Genomic DNA, 18484 nt, shown 5'->3' with positions numbered 1-18484 from the left:
AATTGCACCAGATTCTCGCTACTTAGTTAGACGGAAGCATAGAATCTTTGTTTGGAATGCTGTTTATGCCCACATGGAACGCCAAATCAGCCAATCACAATCAAGAACCAGACGCAGTTTTAGAATTCTGTTCTCATGACAGCTCACCTCTTGGGAACATGCATTCCTCCCCATGTAATGGTCACCACATACTTCCCGGGCTCAAGTGGGTAGTACTCAAAGGCATCCCTGCCGTCAGATGACTCTTTGCTTTTCACCATTTCATCTTGACCATCTGTTGGAGAAAGCGAAGCATTTAAAATATGAAATTAATTTTAAAAAAATCTGTTTCAGGTGTATTTTTTTGAAGATTTATTTTTGTCTTTTGACTTGACCCAGGCCGGGATCAAACCCGGATCATCCGCGTAGTAGATGAGTGTCCTACCGTTAGCGCCATAGTAGAGTCAGTTTCACTTTTATTTTGAATGAGTTTTATTTTGCATACTTCCGGGGTCGCAAGTTTTCATTTTCTTCACATATACCAGAAAAATACACTCCCTAATAATCATTGTGCCCTGCTGTCAACAACGCGTCAACTTGGGACCCTTCACTACCATTTGCAGTGTTTTCCACCACATTTGAAGCGGTCCAAACTAGCCCAGGATTGCTTCTCACTATACATGATGTGTGCGGTGTTGCCAAGTTTCCCGCCCAATTGTGCTGTTTAGGATGGCCATCTTGACACATTGAGATTTTGGGGGGAAAACACAGCGTCAATCTATCGTAAGTCGATCAATAAATAAATGCATAATTTGCATCCCTATTTGAAACCATTTTGTACAGTAAGATTTGAGAATAACAGCATTTGATTAGAAGAGCATTTGATATGAACAGTCCTAACTGTTTCAACTTATACTAAATGCCACTTTTGGACATTTTAATAATGGACTGAATCATTACTAGGATCACCAAGTTGCCCAACAAAGGAGCAAGACAAAGATGAATAAACAACACAAAATGCACTTCTCTGTTCTTTTGTGTTACTGCCCTGAAGAAGGCACTCTTGCCCGTGAGGGCTGGTTTTTAATATGTCCATGTAGGACTTAAAGTGATACTGTCCCATTTTCGGAAATAAGCTTACCGGTATTTTACACCTCCCCTTGAGTTAACCCTCTGAGGTCTAAGGCCTTTCAGAGGCTTTTAGGCTGCTTGCACCACCCTGACATTTTCAAGTATTTTCAGCTAACAGTAAGCATCTATGCAAAAGTGGAATATATGGTTGTATTGTGAAAAGCCTGACAAGAAATAATCTGAAAAAAATTGGATGTCATACAAACATGTTTTATTTAAATTGAGTATAAACACAACTGTACAAAAAAACAGGTTTCAGACGTCTTCAAAAAGTTCAAGAAAACACACAATAAATATATCTAGCCAAGACTTTTGAAGTTTGAATCTTGTAAACAAATGTGTTGGCAGCATAAAAGTGAAAAGGGCATTTAGAAATGTTTTGTTGTTTTCATACAAAATGCAAAAAAGAATGACTATGTCACTGCCACTGCCTGTCTCATTTGAATACTAATGAGATAGGTGTGAAAAACCTCTAATGGCCCACACCCCCCTGTCAATCCCCATGTGCTCTGATAGCCCCAACCCCCCTGTCACTCTACGTCTGCTGTGTTTACCCTACCTGAAAGGGGCGTGTTGTCACCTCTGAATAGCCACTCAAGCACTGGTACTTTACATGTGAATAGCTATAGGTGTGGCTGCTACAGGCAGAGAGTACAGAATATGCGAAGATTTCTTTTCACTTTCTTTAAATTGGGCCAGCTATATAATTTATTTAATATATATATATTTGAAATCTGGAAGGTCTGAGGTTTCTAATGGTGTAACTTATGTGTTTCAATGACAAAAACTCACAGAGTTACAGATTTGTTTTTGGAGACATGTCAAATTGCCCTCTCAAGGGCACTTAGACCTCAATGGGTTAAATAATAGGATTTTACCGTTCTCCTGTACTTTCAACCGTTATCTGAGTATGGCAGTGCAAATTTTACCTCCATGCAAGCAGTTAACATTGAGTCCTATGAGACCAGCTGGCGGCTAACTGATCTCATAGGACTCAATGTTGATTGAGTTGATTACTGCCCCCACCAACCTGGCGGGTCGGGAGTCGAACCGGCAACCTTTGGGCTACAAGTCTGACGCCCTAACCACTTACCTATGACCCATGCCTTAGTCAGCAATTTGTTTCTCATTTTTGACTCTGGATGTACAATACCTTGGGACTAAAGAGCAACCAAACCCAAGAAGTCTTCAAACCATTGGGATAGGAGCATTCCATGTTCTACAAATTCAAAACATTCAAACTGATATCATGAAAACTTACTAGGGCCTTTAATGGTGACTTTCAAGTCCCCGCTCCCTGCGTTCCGCGTGTCCACTTTGAAGTCAGCCGTCTGTTTCACGCGCACCCCTCGAGGCTGCAGCCCCCGGCCCGTCGCACGACATGCATTTGGATTGCAGGCTACACACGCACACACACAAACAAGAACAACACTTAACATATTGATGCTGGATGCTGTGTATACGCAACATTGACCCTGGCGCCTGAAGCTGCATGGAGGTATGTATTGAAAAATGTGGGTATGCTACAGCTGAATGAACATATTCTAATGCAAGATGAGGGTCTTGTCTTTTAAATGCAAGTCATGCCATGTTCTTATGTGCTTTGAAGGCTGAGATATTTAGGTTTTTATAGGCTGAGGGCAGGCTTTTTAAAAAAAATTAAATGAGGGGTAAGTTAACGAAACACTGATGTGTGGAAAGCTCTGTCCGTCCTGCCCTGCAAAGGAAAAGTGCAGTAACTATGCCAACATTGAAAATAAGAAAAATGCCTTCAACGCCTTGGTATTAGGTTAGATTATTGTAGTTTGACATAGCAATATTTCTAAAACAGGACACATTTGGACCTTGAGGCACTGTCACAAGATATTGAAGACCCTTTTCAGTAGACAACATGTGCAGTTACTACACTTTGCCTTTGTAGTTATTTGTGATTAAGTGCAAGAATATTCTAAAGAAAAAAGAAAAACTGACAACAAAACTCTGATTTAGACTTTCTGCTAGCCAATCAATCAATACATGTATATAGCATACTATCATACATAAATGTCATTCAATGTGCTTAAGTGGGAGAGGGAGATCTGACCCTGTGAACATATGTATGGTGATTTTTTTTGTGAATATATGTGCAATTGTTATGTACAATGTCCTTGTGTCTTCTTCTGTATTTATGCATGTACTGTATGTACAGGTATGCTACTTGACACCTTAATTTCCCTCTGGATCAATACTCTACTCTAAAACGGTTTTAATTTCCTTTTAAAACAGGATACTGTTGGGGCAGTTCTAATTTGGACAGGGAGTTGGTTCCAGCATTTTGCAGCACAATGACTAAATGCCATTTCACCCTGGTTAGACCTAACCCTAGGCACAACTAGTAGAGGAGATTCTGAAGACCCAATATATCTATTAGGATTATCAGTCCCTCCAGTTTTTCGCGATTCAGCGATCGCGTGGATTCATGCAAATTCAATGATATTCCGCATAATTTCACGATGCCACGTAATTCCTGTAAAGCCGCATTATTCCCGCAAATTTTCCCCTTTGTCCCCTTCAACATTCTGTGGAGTTTAGGCCTATTGATTTATATTTTCGTCAAAAAAATAAAAATGTGACTACAATACCACCGGAGACGAAAACCAATAGGAAGCATTTTTGTTAATATGTCACTGAAACATTGAAAAAGAATTGCCTGCTATTTCGGAAGTCGCGACCCTCATCTCAGCTGCTCCGCGTCTCTCTCCTCCCCTGCCTCACACATACACGCAGGCGTCGGTGCTGCACCCGTGACCTTTTTTTTTAACAGCAGTAGCCTACTTTTCAGTGCAATCCTGGCTGGAAAAAGTATTGTTGCCCATTTATCCATGACGAAGAAGTGTATGTAGTCATGCTGTCGCACAGTAGCAAACATCTTACGTTACATTTTTGCGCAACTTCTCCACTCTCCACTGTCGCTTTCATGAGCATGCTACCCGACGGTCGTTGTCTGATCTTTTTTCAATGTTCGCTAATGTTTGTAATTTAAGGGTCTATGTCTATGCGTAGGCACAAGCCTTCTGATAACAATCACTGTAGTGCCGCAAGGGATCGCAAAGGATTCGGAAGTGTGGAGTTTTGCAACTTGTTTCAGTCAAGGACACCGAGATAGGATATTGCATTCTTGCGAATCCATGCAACCATGCACACAACCATGTCAACGAGAGCGTGTATGCCATCACAACTTTGCATCAAGCAAATAATATGCAACAGCTTGCAATACGAGCACGAGAGAGAGAGAGAGAGAGAGAGAGAGAGAGAGAGAGAGAGAGAGAGAGAGAGAGACGCGTCTTCCAACAGGTGACATTGTAACGCTTGCATACCCCGCGACGCTCTTCATTAGCCTACTGGTAGGCTATACCCACAAGTATTTTTTTCATAACGCGCAGTCCCGTTTTCCCCCGAAGTCGTTCTAAAATATCGACAGAGATTTATGAGTGTCGCGGCCATGATTTTTTTACACATTGGACGCACTGGCTTATAAGACGCTCTGGCAGTTTTTGACAATATTTTATTATTCTATTAGGCTATATAGGAAGTGTGTTTCTGAATCTCTCTCTCTTTTGTCTTAAGCCTGCTTAGACTGATTGTGGTTTTCAGTTACCAAAAAAACCCAGAAAGGGGTGCAAAATCTTTGCAAAAAATGAGAAAATGCAGCAAAATCTTCGCAAAAAATGAGAAAATGCCGCCACAAAATCAGACATTTTGACCGCAAAAATCACAAAATCCCAGTGCAAAATCCTGGAGGGACTGGATTATATTGCTCAAGCATATTTACAATTTATTTCTGGCCTAAGCCATTCAGTGACATATAAACTATCAGAAGAGTTTTAAACTCAATTCTAAATCTCACTGGAAGCCAGTGTAATGACCCAAGTACTGGAGTGATATGGTCTCTTTTTGTTTTTGTCAGAATTCTTGATGCATAATTTTGGATTAGTTGCACCTGCCTGAGAGACCTTTGGGGGAGACCTATAAGTAGGGTATTGCAATAGTGAACTCTACAGATAATAAAAGTATGGATTAACTTCTCCAAATCCTGTTTATATACAAAATCCTTAATTTTAGCAATGTTCCTAAGGTGCCAAAAAGCAGATTTAGATGTTTTTGATGTGAGCATTGAAGCTGAGATTACTGTCCAACATCACACCAAGGTTGTTGACACAAGACTTAGTTTTAGTGATTTGGACTCCAAGTAAGCAGAGATTCTGTCTTCCATCTTCAAGAACAAAAGCAATTATTTCAGTCTTGTCTTTAAGTTGTAAGAAGCTATGCTGCATCCAGCTATTAATATTTTCAAGACATAGGCATAATGACTCAATAGGGCTACAGTCATTTGGATAAACGGCAATGTAAATTTGAGTGTCATCAGCACAGCTGTGATAAGACACATTGTACTGTTTTAAGATTTGACCAAGAGGTAGGGTGTACAAGTTAGACAAAAACACCATGAAGTATTCTGGGACCTCTTTTGTTGAAGACAAAGGTATCAATAGAAACAAAGTAATTTATGTTATCTAAGTAAGACTTGAACCATTGAAGAGTACATCCTGAGAGTCCAATAGATTCTAATCTACAGACGATACAGTGATTTACGCGTCAGCCAGAACATTAAAGCACAGCAGCAGACATTCTGACCAAGGAGATGGAAGATGTATCCCGCTGGCTCAAAGATAACCATCTCACTCTTAACATCAAAAAGACAGTATCTATGTGTTTTTCTATAAGAGGGAAAGCCTCCTGCTCCATCAAAATTGACGGAGTCAATGAGTTTAAATTTTTAGGAATTATCTTAGACTCTCAGCTTAAGTTTAGCGAACACATTAAGAAACTCACTGCAACGCTCCGAACAAACTTGAACTGTTTTAGAATGATAAAGCATCATATACCTGTTAAGGCCGCTTTACTGTTTTTTCATGCCATGATACTGTCTCATCTATCTTGCTGCATTACTGTATGGGGCCAAGCCCCACAGACATCAATTAAACCTATTTTATCATTATACAAACAGGCATTAAAGATACTGGATCAGAAACCAATAATGTGGCACAACTGCCTCATAGTAACGAAATATAACCTCTTACGCTTTGAGAATTTATTACGTTTTCTTATCTTAAACTAATTTTTAAATGTGCAAATAATCTTGCTCCTGTTGTGCTATGTCCTTTTGTAACAAAAATAAGCACAAGAAGGGTGGCAACCAGAGGAGCAGCGAACTGAGTTTCTCAGTTATTGGAACTCAAATGTTGAACAACTTGCGAACAGTAATAAAAACACAAACTGAGTTTAAAACATTTAACGTACAACTGAAACACTGGCTGAAGGAAAACCAAAAATGTAATCATCACAACACACAATAGATAACACACGTACATGCACACACGGCATATATAGACTCATCATATTGTTTTTTGTTTTTCCGGTAACACTTTATTTTAGGGTTACATCTATTAGCACTAATACATACAATGTGCCTGTATAAGTAACTTGTAAGGCATGTACTATGCAAAATCAAACATTTGTTAAGTGTGAATTCCCAAATATCTTGTTCATGCACAATAAGGGATTTATTACCACTTTAACCTTTGTAAGGACCTAGTAAGCCTTAGTTTTTGCTTAGTACATGCCTTACAATTTACTGATGCAGGCATTAACATTGTATGTATTAGTGCTAATAGATTAAATAAATTGTTACCGTTTTTCCTTTCTACACATACTTTTAATGTTATAGGAAGTATGTTTTAAGATAACATATAATTGCATACTGTATACTTTGTATAATTGTATAGTCTAGGACCGTGTTTCCCAACCAGGGGTACGTGTACCACTAGGGGTACGCGAGCACACTGCAGCACTTGGGAAAATGAAAAAATGTATGGAGCATAGTCACATTGGGATATAGAGCACGAGTGAGGGGGTACTCGTGGTATGACAGAAAGGCTTAGGGGGTACACAAGATAAAAAAAGGTTGGGAAACACTGGTCTAGGAGACTTATATATTTTATTAAAGCCTGACCAGGGACTGGGGTTGCAAATTAGCCATCTAGCAACAAACCTTTTATGTACCATATCTGCTAGCTGTGCCATGACCTTGCCATGTCATGTTTGTAATAATGTGCACTGCATTGTCCCTGACCAATAAACTACAAATGAAATAAAATAAATTAGAATGTTATGATCAACTGTTTCAAATGCAGCACTTAGATCAAGTAATACAAGTACTGTAGTTTTCCCCTTGTCAGTATTGAGTCATTTAAGACCTTTATTAAAGCAGTTTTAGTAAGCTACTACGTTTTTGTCGAAAACCTGACTGAAAATTATCATAAAGACCATTCCAGTTTAAGTAGTCATTAATCTGATTAAATACTAATTTCTCAATAATCTTACCTATCCATGTTTCCAGTGACTCTGGAAAACCACTTTAAAAAGTTAGCGTAAAGCCCTGACGGCCCTCCTAATACGTATCTATACCTGCAGGCCTCATTTAGTTAAGAAAATGAGGCTCTTAACACATTGAGTACCGACGACGTAATAATGCGTTTTTCACGCCCATGCGTTGTATACCAAAAGGTAAAAATACGTTTTTGCATTTAAATATCATATTTTGAATCTACACCCTTCAATGGACAATATATGTGATTTTGGTAGCTCTGTGATGGACATAAATGCAGTCAAAAGTTGTTTGATTGTTATGATGTTTGAGTGTTATGATTTGGATATTTTAATTTAACTTACCAAGATGTCTGGATGCCAACCCATGTCGCCTATCGCGCTGCCTGCATTGATTTCCCTAGTACGGTCACTGTAGCATGTGTTGTCTCTGACTTCACGCAATAGGTAAACACCATTGTATATCGTGCCTGGAGTATCTTGAACTTTCTGGACTTGCTAGACCTTTACCAGATCCTTGGATCCAAATGGCACCCGAGATGTGATTGGAGTAATGCGCTCCGATTTGGACGTTTGATCGCCAAAAAGATAAGTTTCTGTGTCTTCCTGTATGTGAGAAGCCAGAAGCTAACATGGCTACATATCATGTGGATCGGATGGGCTAGGCTACATATAAGCATCATATCATTTGGATTTGTTGTCAATGTTGGGCTATTATTTCGGGAGTCATCGGGAGCTATTTTACCAAATGTCTCACCCTCTGCATGTGTGCAAAGAGTTTGTGTTCAGTCCACGTGAAAAACGGGGATTTCAAAGGGCATCGATTGCCGGTGTCGTAGTGTGACAGAGCAGGAGGTGTGCTGCCGTATTCGTGAATCGTGCTATGTTGTTGTTTCCCTAGTACGATCGGTAGCGTATATTGTGTCTGACTTCACACAATAGGTAAACACGGAGACCAATGTATACCGTGCCAGGAGTATCTTGAACTTTCTGGGCTTGCTACCTAGACCTTTACCAGATCATTGGATCAAAATGGCACCCGAATTGTAATTGGAGTAATGCGCTCCGATTTGGAAGTTTGATCGCCAACCAGATAAGTTTATTTGATTATTCACCCCCATGTTGAACTGTCTTCCTGTATGTGAAAAGCCAGAAGCTAGCATAGATGGCTACATATGGATCGGATGGGCTACATCTAAGCATCATATCATTGGGATTTGTTGTCAATGTTGGGCTATTATTTCGGGAGTCATCGGGAACTATTTTAGCAAATGTCCGACCTTCTGCATGTGTGCAAAGAGTTTGTGTTCAGTCTGTGTGAAAAACGTGGATTTCGAAGGGCATTGATTGCCGGTGTCGTAGTGGTATAGAGCAGGAGGTGTGTCTTGACGAGCAGGAAGATGCGTGTCAGAGCTAACCTTGCACCAAATTGTGATTAAAACCAACTCGTCCCCTTTCAAACTCGTCACATTCTGAGGAAGCGCACCCTTCACAAAAACCTCAATATCTCTGATTGTAGCTGAATTCCATGGATACCCGCTTCGGTTTAGCGTGGGTTTACTCGGCAATAAAAGCTCGTAGAGACACACAGTTTTCACCTACTAAGAGGGCAGCGTCTCCACTTTCAAACGAGTCATAACATATTTCAGTGGCCCTATCACATAATACGCTGTGAGTCTACAAAAAACGTCAAAAAAAGGGCTTAGAACGCTGGTATTCTACGACATAATTCCATGAGCACCGCCGGTATTCAATGTGTTAATTAGATGATTTACCGCTACCAAGTTAATTTAACCTGATTTACTACTTAGCCAGCTTCTTACTATACCCCCTGGTCTGTACCTGGGCCAATGTTAACTGTGAAGGGGCTCTTGGGTATGGCAATCCCGCCAAAGGTGATGCTCACGTCGTGTGGCCCAGCCTGTACTGGGCGGTAGGTGCAACGGAAGACACCGTCTCCCTTATCCTCCAAAATGGCTTCCACTGTATTTTTGTTTCCCTGTGGGTCTTTAATGACCGTGGTTACATCACCAACTCCAGCCCCTGTTCATGGGATACAAGTAATTAGGTTAGTGGTTTTCAACTTCATATCTTTTCAGAAGTATCTACAAGTTAGTCGCCTGGAATATATAGATGCATAAAAAGAATATGGATAAATATTACTAATTAATATGACAATCATTAATGAATATTCTGCTACATACAATCGTATATCTTTTCACAAGTATCTACAGGCTTTACAGTTAACAAGTTAGCACATTTATTTCTTCGGTTGTATGGGGTCCCCAGGAGTCTGAGATGTCAACATGGGGTCCCGGACCAAAAATGGGAACCAAGTAATTAGGTCTTTGGCAGAGATTTTATTTTCGCTACAACGGGACAGTATGCATGAACATTTTCTAATGAAACACTAGTAAATGCTATCAAAAGCAATGACATATAACGTTATCCTAAATATATAAATAACATTAAAACACATTAAAACTAATCAAATTAGAATTATTCAAGATATTTTGTTGCAGGTACAGTCCTCAACTGAAATGACATGGCAACCAAAGGACTGTGTTCTGAAATTTTGATGTATAAAACCGTAGAATTCTTGAAGCACAACATAAATGTTTAATTGTTTTCACCTGCAGTGCAGATGTCAAAGTATGTTGGCTTGTTGGCAATGTTCCCCAGTGGCTCCAGACCCGGTCCTTTGGCCGTGACTTTCGTCGGGTCACCCTGAGCCTTGTCAACGTTCACCTGAAATGGGCTCTTTGGGATTTGCTGACCCGCGAACAGCACAATAACCTGCAGGTGTAGCATAAGGGAAGCTTTAATTTACCATTAAAATCAGTGCAAATAATAATAATGTGATCACATGCCCAATTGCACCCGATTTAGTGAGTTAGACATAAAGACACGCATGTCCTTCCGACAACCCCACACATTACTACAATTAATAATAATTATTATACCATTATTATTATTACAATTGTCCAGGACTCTAAATTAACACCCGGCAACCCGCCAAATGTGGGCAGATTTTCATTTTGGCTAGTAGAGAAAATTATCTACACGCCAATTAGGCTGGTAGCGCCCAAATGGAATAAATTATGATCGCCTAAACCTAACCGCTGCTTCTGTAATGAACCCAACGACGGTAAGGTTTCCTACATTATCCATGGACACTAGTCATGATGTAGCCTAGCCTATCTACCCTCTTTGCTACAACCATTGGTTACTCATTTAATCATCACAGTAACATAGCCTATTGGCTGCCTGCTTCACAGTGTATACCAGAGCCACTGCTTGTTTGAAAAGCAGAGAGATTTTGAAAGCATCGCACGGCTCACGCTGAAGCCAGGTTTAATAATAATAGGAATAGGACTTTTGCTTTGTAGGTTTTGTACAGGTGATAAAGAATGTGGTGGTGGTTATAGCAAGGTTCTGTGTTGGTGAATGCTTGTATGGAGCGGTGGTGGAGCGAATGCGACAAGGACAGATGAGAAGAGCTGCCTGTCAGTTTATGAGCATAGCTGTCAGTCAGAAGTCGTCTGACATTTTCTTAGTCCTGGCACAATTGCATGGAGTTGCTGATTCGGAAAGCCCACGCCATCGGAAAGAAGGGCAGACGTAGCATGGACGTGCAAGTACAAGAAAAAAAAAATCAATAACAAAAAACTACTGACGCTATGGAAGCCTATAAAAGAAAGCCAACATTTCCGTGACATGCCGTAATCGCTACTTGTCATGTTGTTGCACGTGGTATGAGCTCCTGGAGGAGATTAAGGTGTCTAGCAGGCTGCTGTTGTACATAAACACACAAGACATCATACACTTTATTGCACAACGTGTGCGTGTGTTCTCTCCTCTCCTCCGCTCCCCTCTCCTCTGTGCATGGTCCATGATATTTGGCTGTGTGTTGAAGGCATGTTGTGTTTGTGTGAGGTTTAGGTTTGTACTGTAGGCTTATCTGAGGTTTGAGTGAGGGTGTGTGGGGATGTGAGGGTTTGTGAGGGTTGGCTGTATGTGTTTGGTTACTTAGTGCTATGTTAAATGTCTGGCATATGTGATGTGATTCACTGTTTTCAAAGGAAATGGAAGAAAAACGAATGAAATTGAAATGAAATGAAAGTTAAACAATTATTTTTAAAAGTGTATATATATATATATATATCATTCATTCATTCATTCATTATTTCATATTTTTTGTTGGTGGTAGGCCTATATAGGCTACTATATAGGCTATTTTTAATTAGGCTATTTGAATGATTCAACCAACCGCCCGAATTTAATTAAAATATTTGGCTATAGGCTACTTTCGATTCGATTGTGTGTGCTCTTCTTAAAACCTGATTTTAATATGGCAACCAAGCATAGGCCCTACACATTGTGAGGGACTAAACAAGTGCGTCCAATGCGAATACTCCCTCTTGTGTTGTTGGAGAGAGAGAGAGCTCTTTTGTGTGCGTGTGGGGGTTTAATCACCCCCTCCCCCACAGACAAACATTCACTCCGTCACACAGTTGAAGACTGTAGTTAGTTGACATCTATGTAAGCGCCCCTCCAAGCGTCTGCCTGTGTTTGTGCTTCCGTGCTTGTCCATCCCCCAGTTTTAGTAGTAGTAGAAATACAGTCAGCAAATTGCATGTTTTATTTAGCATTGGACATTTGATAGGGCATTTGATAATAACACAAGTGTGAGCCCTAAACAAGAACACCATGTGAATTTAAACTCGACTTTTTTCTGTCTTTCATTCACCATCTCCCAATCCAGTTTGCATAGGCCTACCTACAATTAAATAAAATAAAAAAGACGGGTTTTTTTATTATTATTATTATTATTAGTGCTTGTGGACACTTGTGAACTATGACTCCTTCTTCGGAGGCTGGATAACCTGTCACACCACGAGCTCTTTTGTGTGCGTGTAGGGGTTTAATCACCCCCTCCCCCACAGACAAACATTCATAGCGTCACACAGTTGAAGACTGTAGTCAGTTGAAATTTATGTAAGCGCCCCTCCAAGCCGTGTGAGTTTAACAGTTTGCGGCCAAGAGTTTTTTTGCGCACGCACGCGCGCACACGCGCACGCGCGCACGCGCACACGCGCACACGCGCACACGCACACGCACACGCACACGCACACGCACACGCACACGCACACGCACACGCACACACACACACACACACTGGAAGGCCAAGGTAGGCTAACCAAGGTAGGCTATCACGTTTAGTCAATATTAGGCCTATGTTCCATTTTTGTCCTTGCCATGCTGATTAAATTAACTTGAATTGACATTTTTAAACCACCAGACAACGATCCCAAACACACTGCAAAGACAGTCAGAGCCATCATTCAGATGGAAGGGATCAATTGGGTACCGACACCTGCAGAGTAAGTTGGTTATTACAAGTTGACTATAGCGTAAGAAAAAAAATGCAATTGCGTGGAATTGACTGACATCCCTCCCTGACGTGCACTTTCATCTACATTTTCTTAGATCGCCGGATCTGAACCCAATTGAGTTAGTCTGGGCTGAGATGAAAAATTACATTCGTAAGGAGGCCAAACCAAAGGACAAAGCCGGACTGATAACGGCGATTCGGACATTTTGGACGTCCAAGCTCACACGGGAGCGCTGCAATAGGTAAGCTGTAGGCCAGTGTTTCCCAACCTTTTGTGTCTTATGTACTGTGGTGTCCCCTAAACCTCTTTGTTGTGCTATGAGTACCCCCTAATTCATGTTCTATATCGCTTTCTCTGTCCTGGTGTGACTGCTCCATACATTTGTTATAATAATAACATCTTTCCAAGTACCCCCTTCGCAGACACAGAATAGCCTAAAGACTAATTACAACGCACTACTTCTGTTACAGGTACATTGATCACCTGGATACAGTCATCGACCAAATCATCGATCTAGGTGGTGAGCCCACTGGTAGGTGAAGGGAAACAGCGCACTACTGCACAAACAACAGGCCGAGTCGCAGGAGACACAGCGAAAGGGACGGAACGCAATTCTGGTTAAGCCGGGCAGAAAGGATGTTTTCTGCTGTCTTTATCTGCAGTGTAGCCTACATTAGGCAACTTGTAAAGGCTGCTGTGTAGGCATTGTCTACTAAAACTCTGTAGGCCTACTTGTGAAATAAATTTACACTCTTGCTGAAATTTCAAGTTTAGCCACGTTTATTTGTTTATACACAGAATTAAAAATCAATACAATAAAAACAATATGAGGTAATAAAAGAGTATGACGTGTGTGCATCCGTTTTTTTGTTCAACATTGTTCAACATTGTCATAAGATGGTGCGGAGAACCAGGTAAAGACCACAAATGCCCAGACGCTAACCAGACATGGATACCAAATTATTTCTATTTATTTATTATATTTTTAGGCTTAAACATATGTTAGCCTACTAAATATTGAAAGAAGGAAAAGAAAAGACAGACACGTCGAGGCTACTGGTCGTAGCCTATTACAGCAAATCGAACATGCGCTTTATGCACACATGGCAATAAAGTAGTAAAAGGAATTCAACTTCGGAGCGCAGTGGGTTTCGTGGGTCCGGGGGGATGGTGATGGCACGTTTGGTGTCTTTCCACCACCCCTGCACGGAGAGTGCATGGATGGAAAGCATATCCATAAAGCATCTGCATTCCTTCTGGAAGAATTAGGCTACAAAGAGCTGCATGGTTACAATTTCAGTAGGCTATTATTTCCATAAAGGAATCGAATAATTGTCATAACAAATGTTGCGGTTTCAGTCAAATAGCTCATATTAAGTGGAGGACGAGTAATATTTCATAAGCATATTTTAGTTCATATATTATGTAATTCATTCTGCAAAAATGAGTATATTTGTGACAACATTAAATTCATTACGGAAGTGTAGGTTAGGTTATCGCCCCAGCTGTTGGCGATGTAAGATAAATAGCCAACGCTTAAACGCTCAAACGCGGCGCTGTAGGTTACTGCAGTAAGGTTTAGGCCCCCTATTGCACTCTCCGTAATTTTTACCAAACGAAAAAAGTATCCACATCCAGAAAACAAGTTTGAAGTTGCAATATTAGACGTTTCAAATCTTGCTATGCGAGAATCGGTATAGGGGCTTGTGGCTACACTCAATTTAGGTCTACACATACAGTAGAGCTTGCACATTAATGGCAATTCATCCGATCATCATAAAAAAAAAGAAAAGAAAATTCATTAGGCTATTTATTCTTTTTATGACTCTTCCTACTTCCTGGAGGTGTTCTCACACAATTGAATTAGGCATGTCGTTATCCGCTGAATCGGTGCGTGCTGGTGAATATGAGCATATTAATATGCCGTCAACATCGTCTAAAATATTCCATATGGTAATAAATGTTGCCACAAGTGAGGTTTAGGCACCCTATTGCACTCTCCGTAATGTTTACCAAACGAAAAAAGTATCCACATCCAGAAAACAAGTTTGAAGTTGCAATATTAGACGTTTCAAATCTTGCTATGCGAGAATCGGTATAGGGGCTTGTGGCTACACTCAATTTAGGTCTACACATACAGTAGAGCTTGCACATTAATGGCAATTCATCCGATCATCATTAAAAAAAAGAAAAGAACATTCATTAGGCTATTTATTCTTTTTATGACTCTTCCTACTTCCTGGAGGTGTTCTCACACAATTGAATTAGGCATGTGAATATGAGCATATTAATATGCCGTCAACATCGTCTAAAATACTCCATATGGTAATAAATGTTGCCACATTTGCACTTCTTCACCACTCTGTGCTATGTTTATCTGATATGAACAAGAGAGAGAGAGAGAGAGTGAGAGAGAGAAAGAGAGAGTGTGTGTGTGTGTGTGTATGTGTACAGTATGTGTGCGCGCCCGTGTGTGCGCGTGAGTGAATGTGTATTGAGAGAGAAAGAGAGAGAGAGAGATATCATATATATATATATATATATATACAGTTTTTTTTAAATCCTTCTGGATTATGGGTTTTTGGGTCATTGATCTCTCAATACAAACCTGAACATGCGCTACCAAGTACAGCAAGCGCTCCCAAGTGCCACCCGGCGGTTGTTTGGGTACACTGCAGCTAGGCCCGGTACGTACCGAGGTGGAGGACGTGGCTGTATAATAGCATGTATATTCTTTATCTGTGTTGTGAAAATAGTTGAATGAAACAATAATAAAAAAAAACATAATGCTTAGTTTATTTTTTTATTATAAAAAAAATCGCTAGTTGAACTTAGAATGGCTGGTAAGAAAAAATATCTACCAGCAAAATTGGCTGGTGGTGGAAAAAGTTAATTTAAAACCCTAAAATTGTCCATTGACTGTAGCATTGTTTGACAGTTGCTACGTGTACATGATGTTTTTGAATCGGATCTAATAGATCGGATTTAAGTAGATCGGATTAAGAGTTATTTTGCGACGTGTATACATGGCAATTTCACTTAAATGCGATTAAAAGTCTGGGGAAAGTAAAGCATTGCGATTGGACTGAGGACGCACGTGCTGAGTGAGCCAAATAAGGGGTGGGGGCGTGGTCGCCAAACCTCCGGGGAACTACTGGGACACAAGCTTATCTTCAGCCCGAAAATGAATTCCCTCAGTGGACTCAAGGCTGGTAAAATCCCCTTTGGGTCTGGTTCTTTCAAATGCTAGTTAGCACCCTCCTAGCTTAGAAAAACGAACTGGTGAAAGGGTGATGTGGAGTAACTTTGTTGTGCTTAATTACTTCGTGGGGCACTTTTACATCAATATATGGAAGCCACAACATTTATAGTCGCTTAGGGACTTTAAATTAAGCAAAACTTTCATGTGAAAATCAACAGGAAGTGCCGCCATCTTTTTCTCACTGACAAAGAGCACGGGCAGGCACGGGCTCTTGGCGCCATCGTGTGGTCAACGAGCATGCGTGGAACGACCGGATTTATTGTAATTCTGATTAAAAGGTTACATGACAGAGGAACGTGTTTAATCGGATTTAAAAGAGGAATAAACCACCCACTTTAATCGGACTTAAGTTTAAATCGGAATAAACTTAAATCCTGTTCGGTAAGTGTTTACATGATGTTTTTAAAGTGGAATTAAGTTTTAATGAGATTTAAAGTGAGTTAAATCGGATTTAAATGCCTCATGTAAACGTACCAATTGACTATGATTGAAATGCATTTTACTGGACTAATAAGATTGTAAATGGTGGAGGCAAGGTCAGTTCCATTGTCATCAGACAGGATATTTGAATATCCTCACTACCGACCTCGAGCTGTGTTTGTGGCCTCACACTTTATGTGACGCCTCGCCTCCATGGAGAGAACAATAACGCTTCCCCGCTGTCAGACTAGCCACAACAACTTTTTGGAGGACTTTTTTCCTCTCTAAATAGCAAATTGCAAACTGCAAGATTGCAAATGAGAAAAGGACCTTTCAATTGCGTTTTTGAGAGATTTGGAATGTCTATCTTCAATGACTTCTTGTGACATCCTCAATGAGGCCACAAACACTTGCAAGGGATGGGAGTTGGGATTTTGGAAAAAACCATTGAAGCCCTTTAAGATTAAAGCCACAAAGCCACAAGGCAAGGTCAGAAAGTGCACGTCAAAATGCCTGCCTGAAAATCACAAATCACACAGCCATACAATTTTTTTTTATTGATTTACTTATTAACATAATTTCAAAGCCTGTAATTAATTCGATTAAAACATTTTATCAAGCCCCAGCCCTAATTTATTTGGTAATTAATTAATTAATCGAAATTAATCACATTTTCATCGCATGTAAATATCTGACTTGAGAACAGTGAAAAATATTTTTTTTCCTGTGGATTTTGACTGATAAGCTTAACCAGTTAATATCCACCAGCCGCGGGCGGGATACAGCCCGGCCGGCGGTTACAAATCAATTTTTTCAAAGAGTTTTCTCCACCACCATGACTTCTCGAGAGACACTTGCTATGGGTAATCAGGGCACATTAGACACTCCAATCTGCCAGGCCCCATGACTGCACAGGGCTGAGCTGATACCAACCAGCCTGCCCAGATACCACATTCCATGGGCACTAAGCATCAGTAGGCACCCCGACAGTACCAGGCACATGCAGCTGGGGTTTGCAGCTGCATGTGTAACACCCAGCTGCCGCTGCCAGCTGAGGGCCAGTGATTACACCCGCCCACGGTTTCAATTAACACACTGATTCTTGAGAAAGCGGCTAAAACATGTCTCTGCAATAAACTGCCAATAAACTACATTTTCATGAACAAAATGAATCCAGGTAAAGACACAGGGGTCTGTTACATAAATGTACAGTCGTTTGAAATATTTAAGTGTAATTTTATCACTTTTCATGGCTATAAACCTGCCCACACCCTGTAAAAACAGCTGTCCCAAGGACAGACATCATCTTTTCAATTGACTTAAAATGTAAAAATCACTGATATTATTGAATAATATCACCATGATGTGAAAGTCCATATTGAAGTGGTTCTGCAGATATGCACATAGTGCATGTAAAGCAATATTTACTACTATTTTCTGATTGCTCAAAGTGTGTCCAGCATATTAGTCACCACCGTCAGATTTTTTTAAAAAGACAATAAAATCAGGTATGCGCAAGGTCATTGTCATTACTTAGGACCCCTTTTCAAACCTTTACATCTACTGAGTACTTCACCATCACTGAAGCTCCTGTAAGTTTACTAATTTCTCCTCAATTTGATAATTTGTTTGGACACTGGTACTGTCCCAACCATAAACTGTCAACACCGTCGGGGGTTTTAATAGTATTATTGTTACATTAATGTTAATTATATATACTTTTTCAGAAGCGTCATGAAGCCCCTAAGAAACAGAGCGAAAACGAAGTGGCTAATGTGAGCAAAAAATGCACAATATGTAAAAGAGTGTTTTTTTGTCTCACACCGTCAGATGTCACCACCGTCAGATTTTGTTCCGCTCATCATCTTGTTCC

At 40.3% G+C, this 18484-nt stretch overlaps 1 protein-coding gene across 4 annotated transcripts in view; it reads right to left on the bottom strand.

Moving 5' to 3' along the window:
- The window catches only part of flnbl (filamin B, like), a 249417-nt gene that overhangs the window by 175778 nt on the left and 55155 nt on the right, over positions 1–18484 (bottom strand). For all 4 annotated transcript variants that reach the window (XM_063216182.1, XM_063216181.1, XM_063216183.1 and 1 more), the window contains exons 8-11: positions 10167–10329; positions 9376–9576; positions 2372–2509; positions 148–274 (exon numbers count right to left, since the gene is read on the bottom strand). In XM_063216182.1, coding sequence (XP_063072252.1) covers positions 148–274; positions 2372–2509; positions 9376–9576; positions 10167–10329 — 629 coding nt within the window. The remainder of the gene's footprint in view (positions 1–147; positions 275–2371; positions 2510–9375; positions 9577–10166; positions 10330–18484) is intronic.

The sequence above is a fragment of the Engraulis encrasicolus genome, chromosome 14 (assembly GCF_034702125.1).
Source record: "Engraulis encrasicolus isolate BLACKSEA-1 chromosome 14, IST_EnEncr_1.0, whole genome shotgun sequence".
NCBI classification, from domain to species: Eukaryota; Metazoa; Chordata; class Actinopteri; order Clupeiformes; family Engraulidae; genus Engraulis; species Engraulis encrasicolus.
The sequence above is the reverse complement of the archived record's forward strand: the minus strand, read 5'-3'. Positions and strand labels throughout refer to the sequence as shown.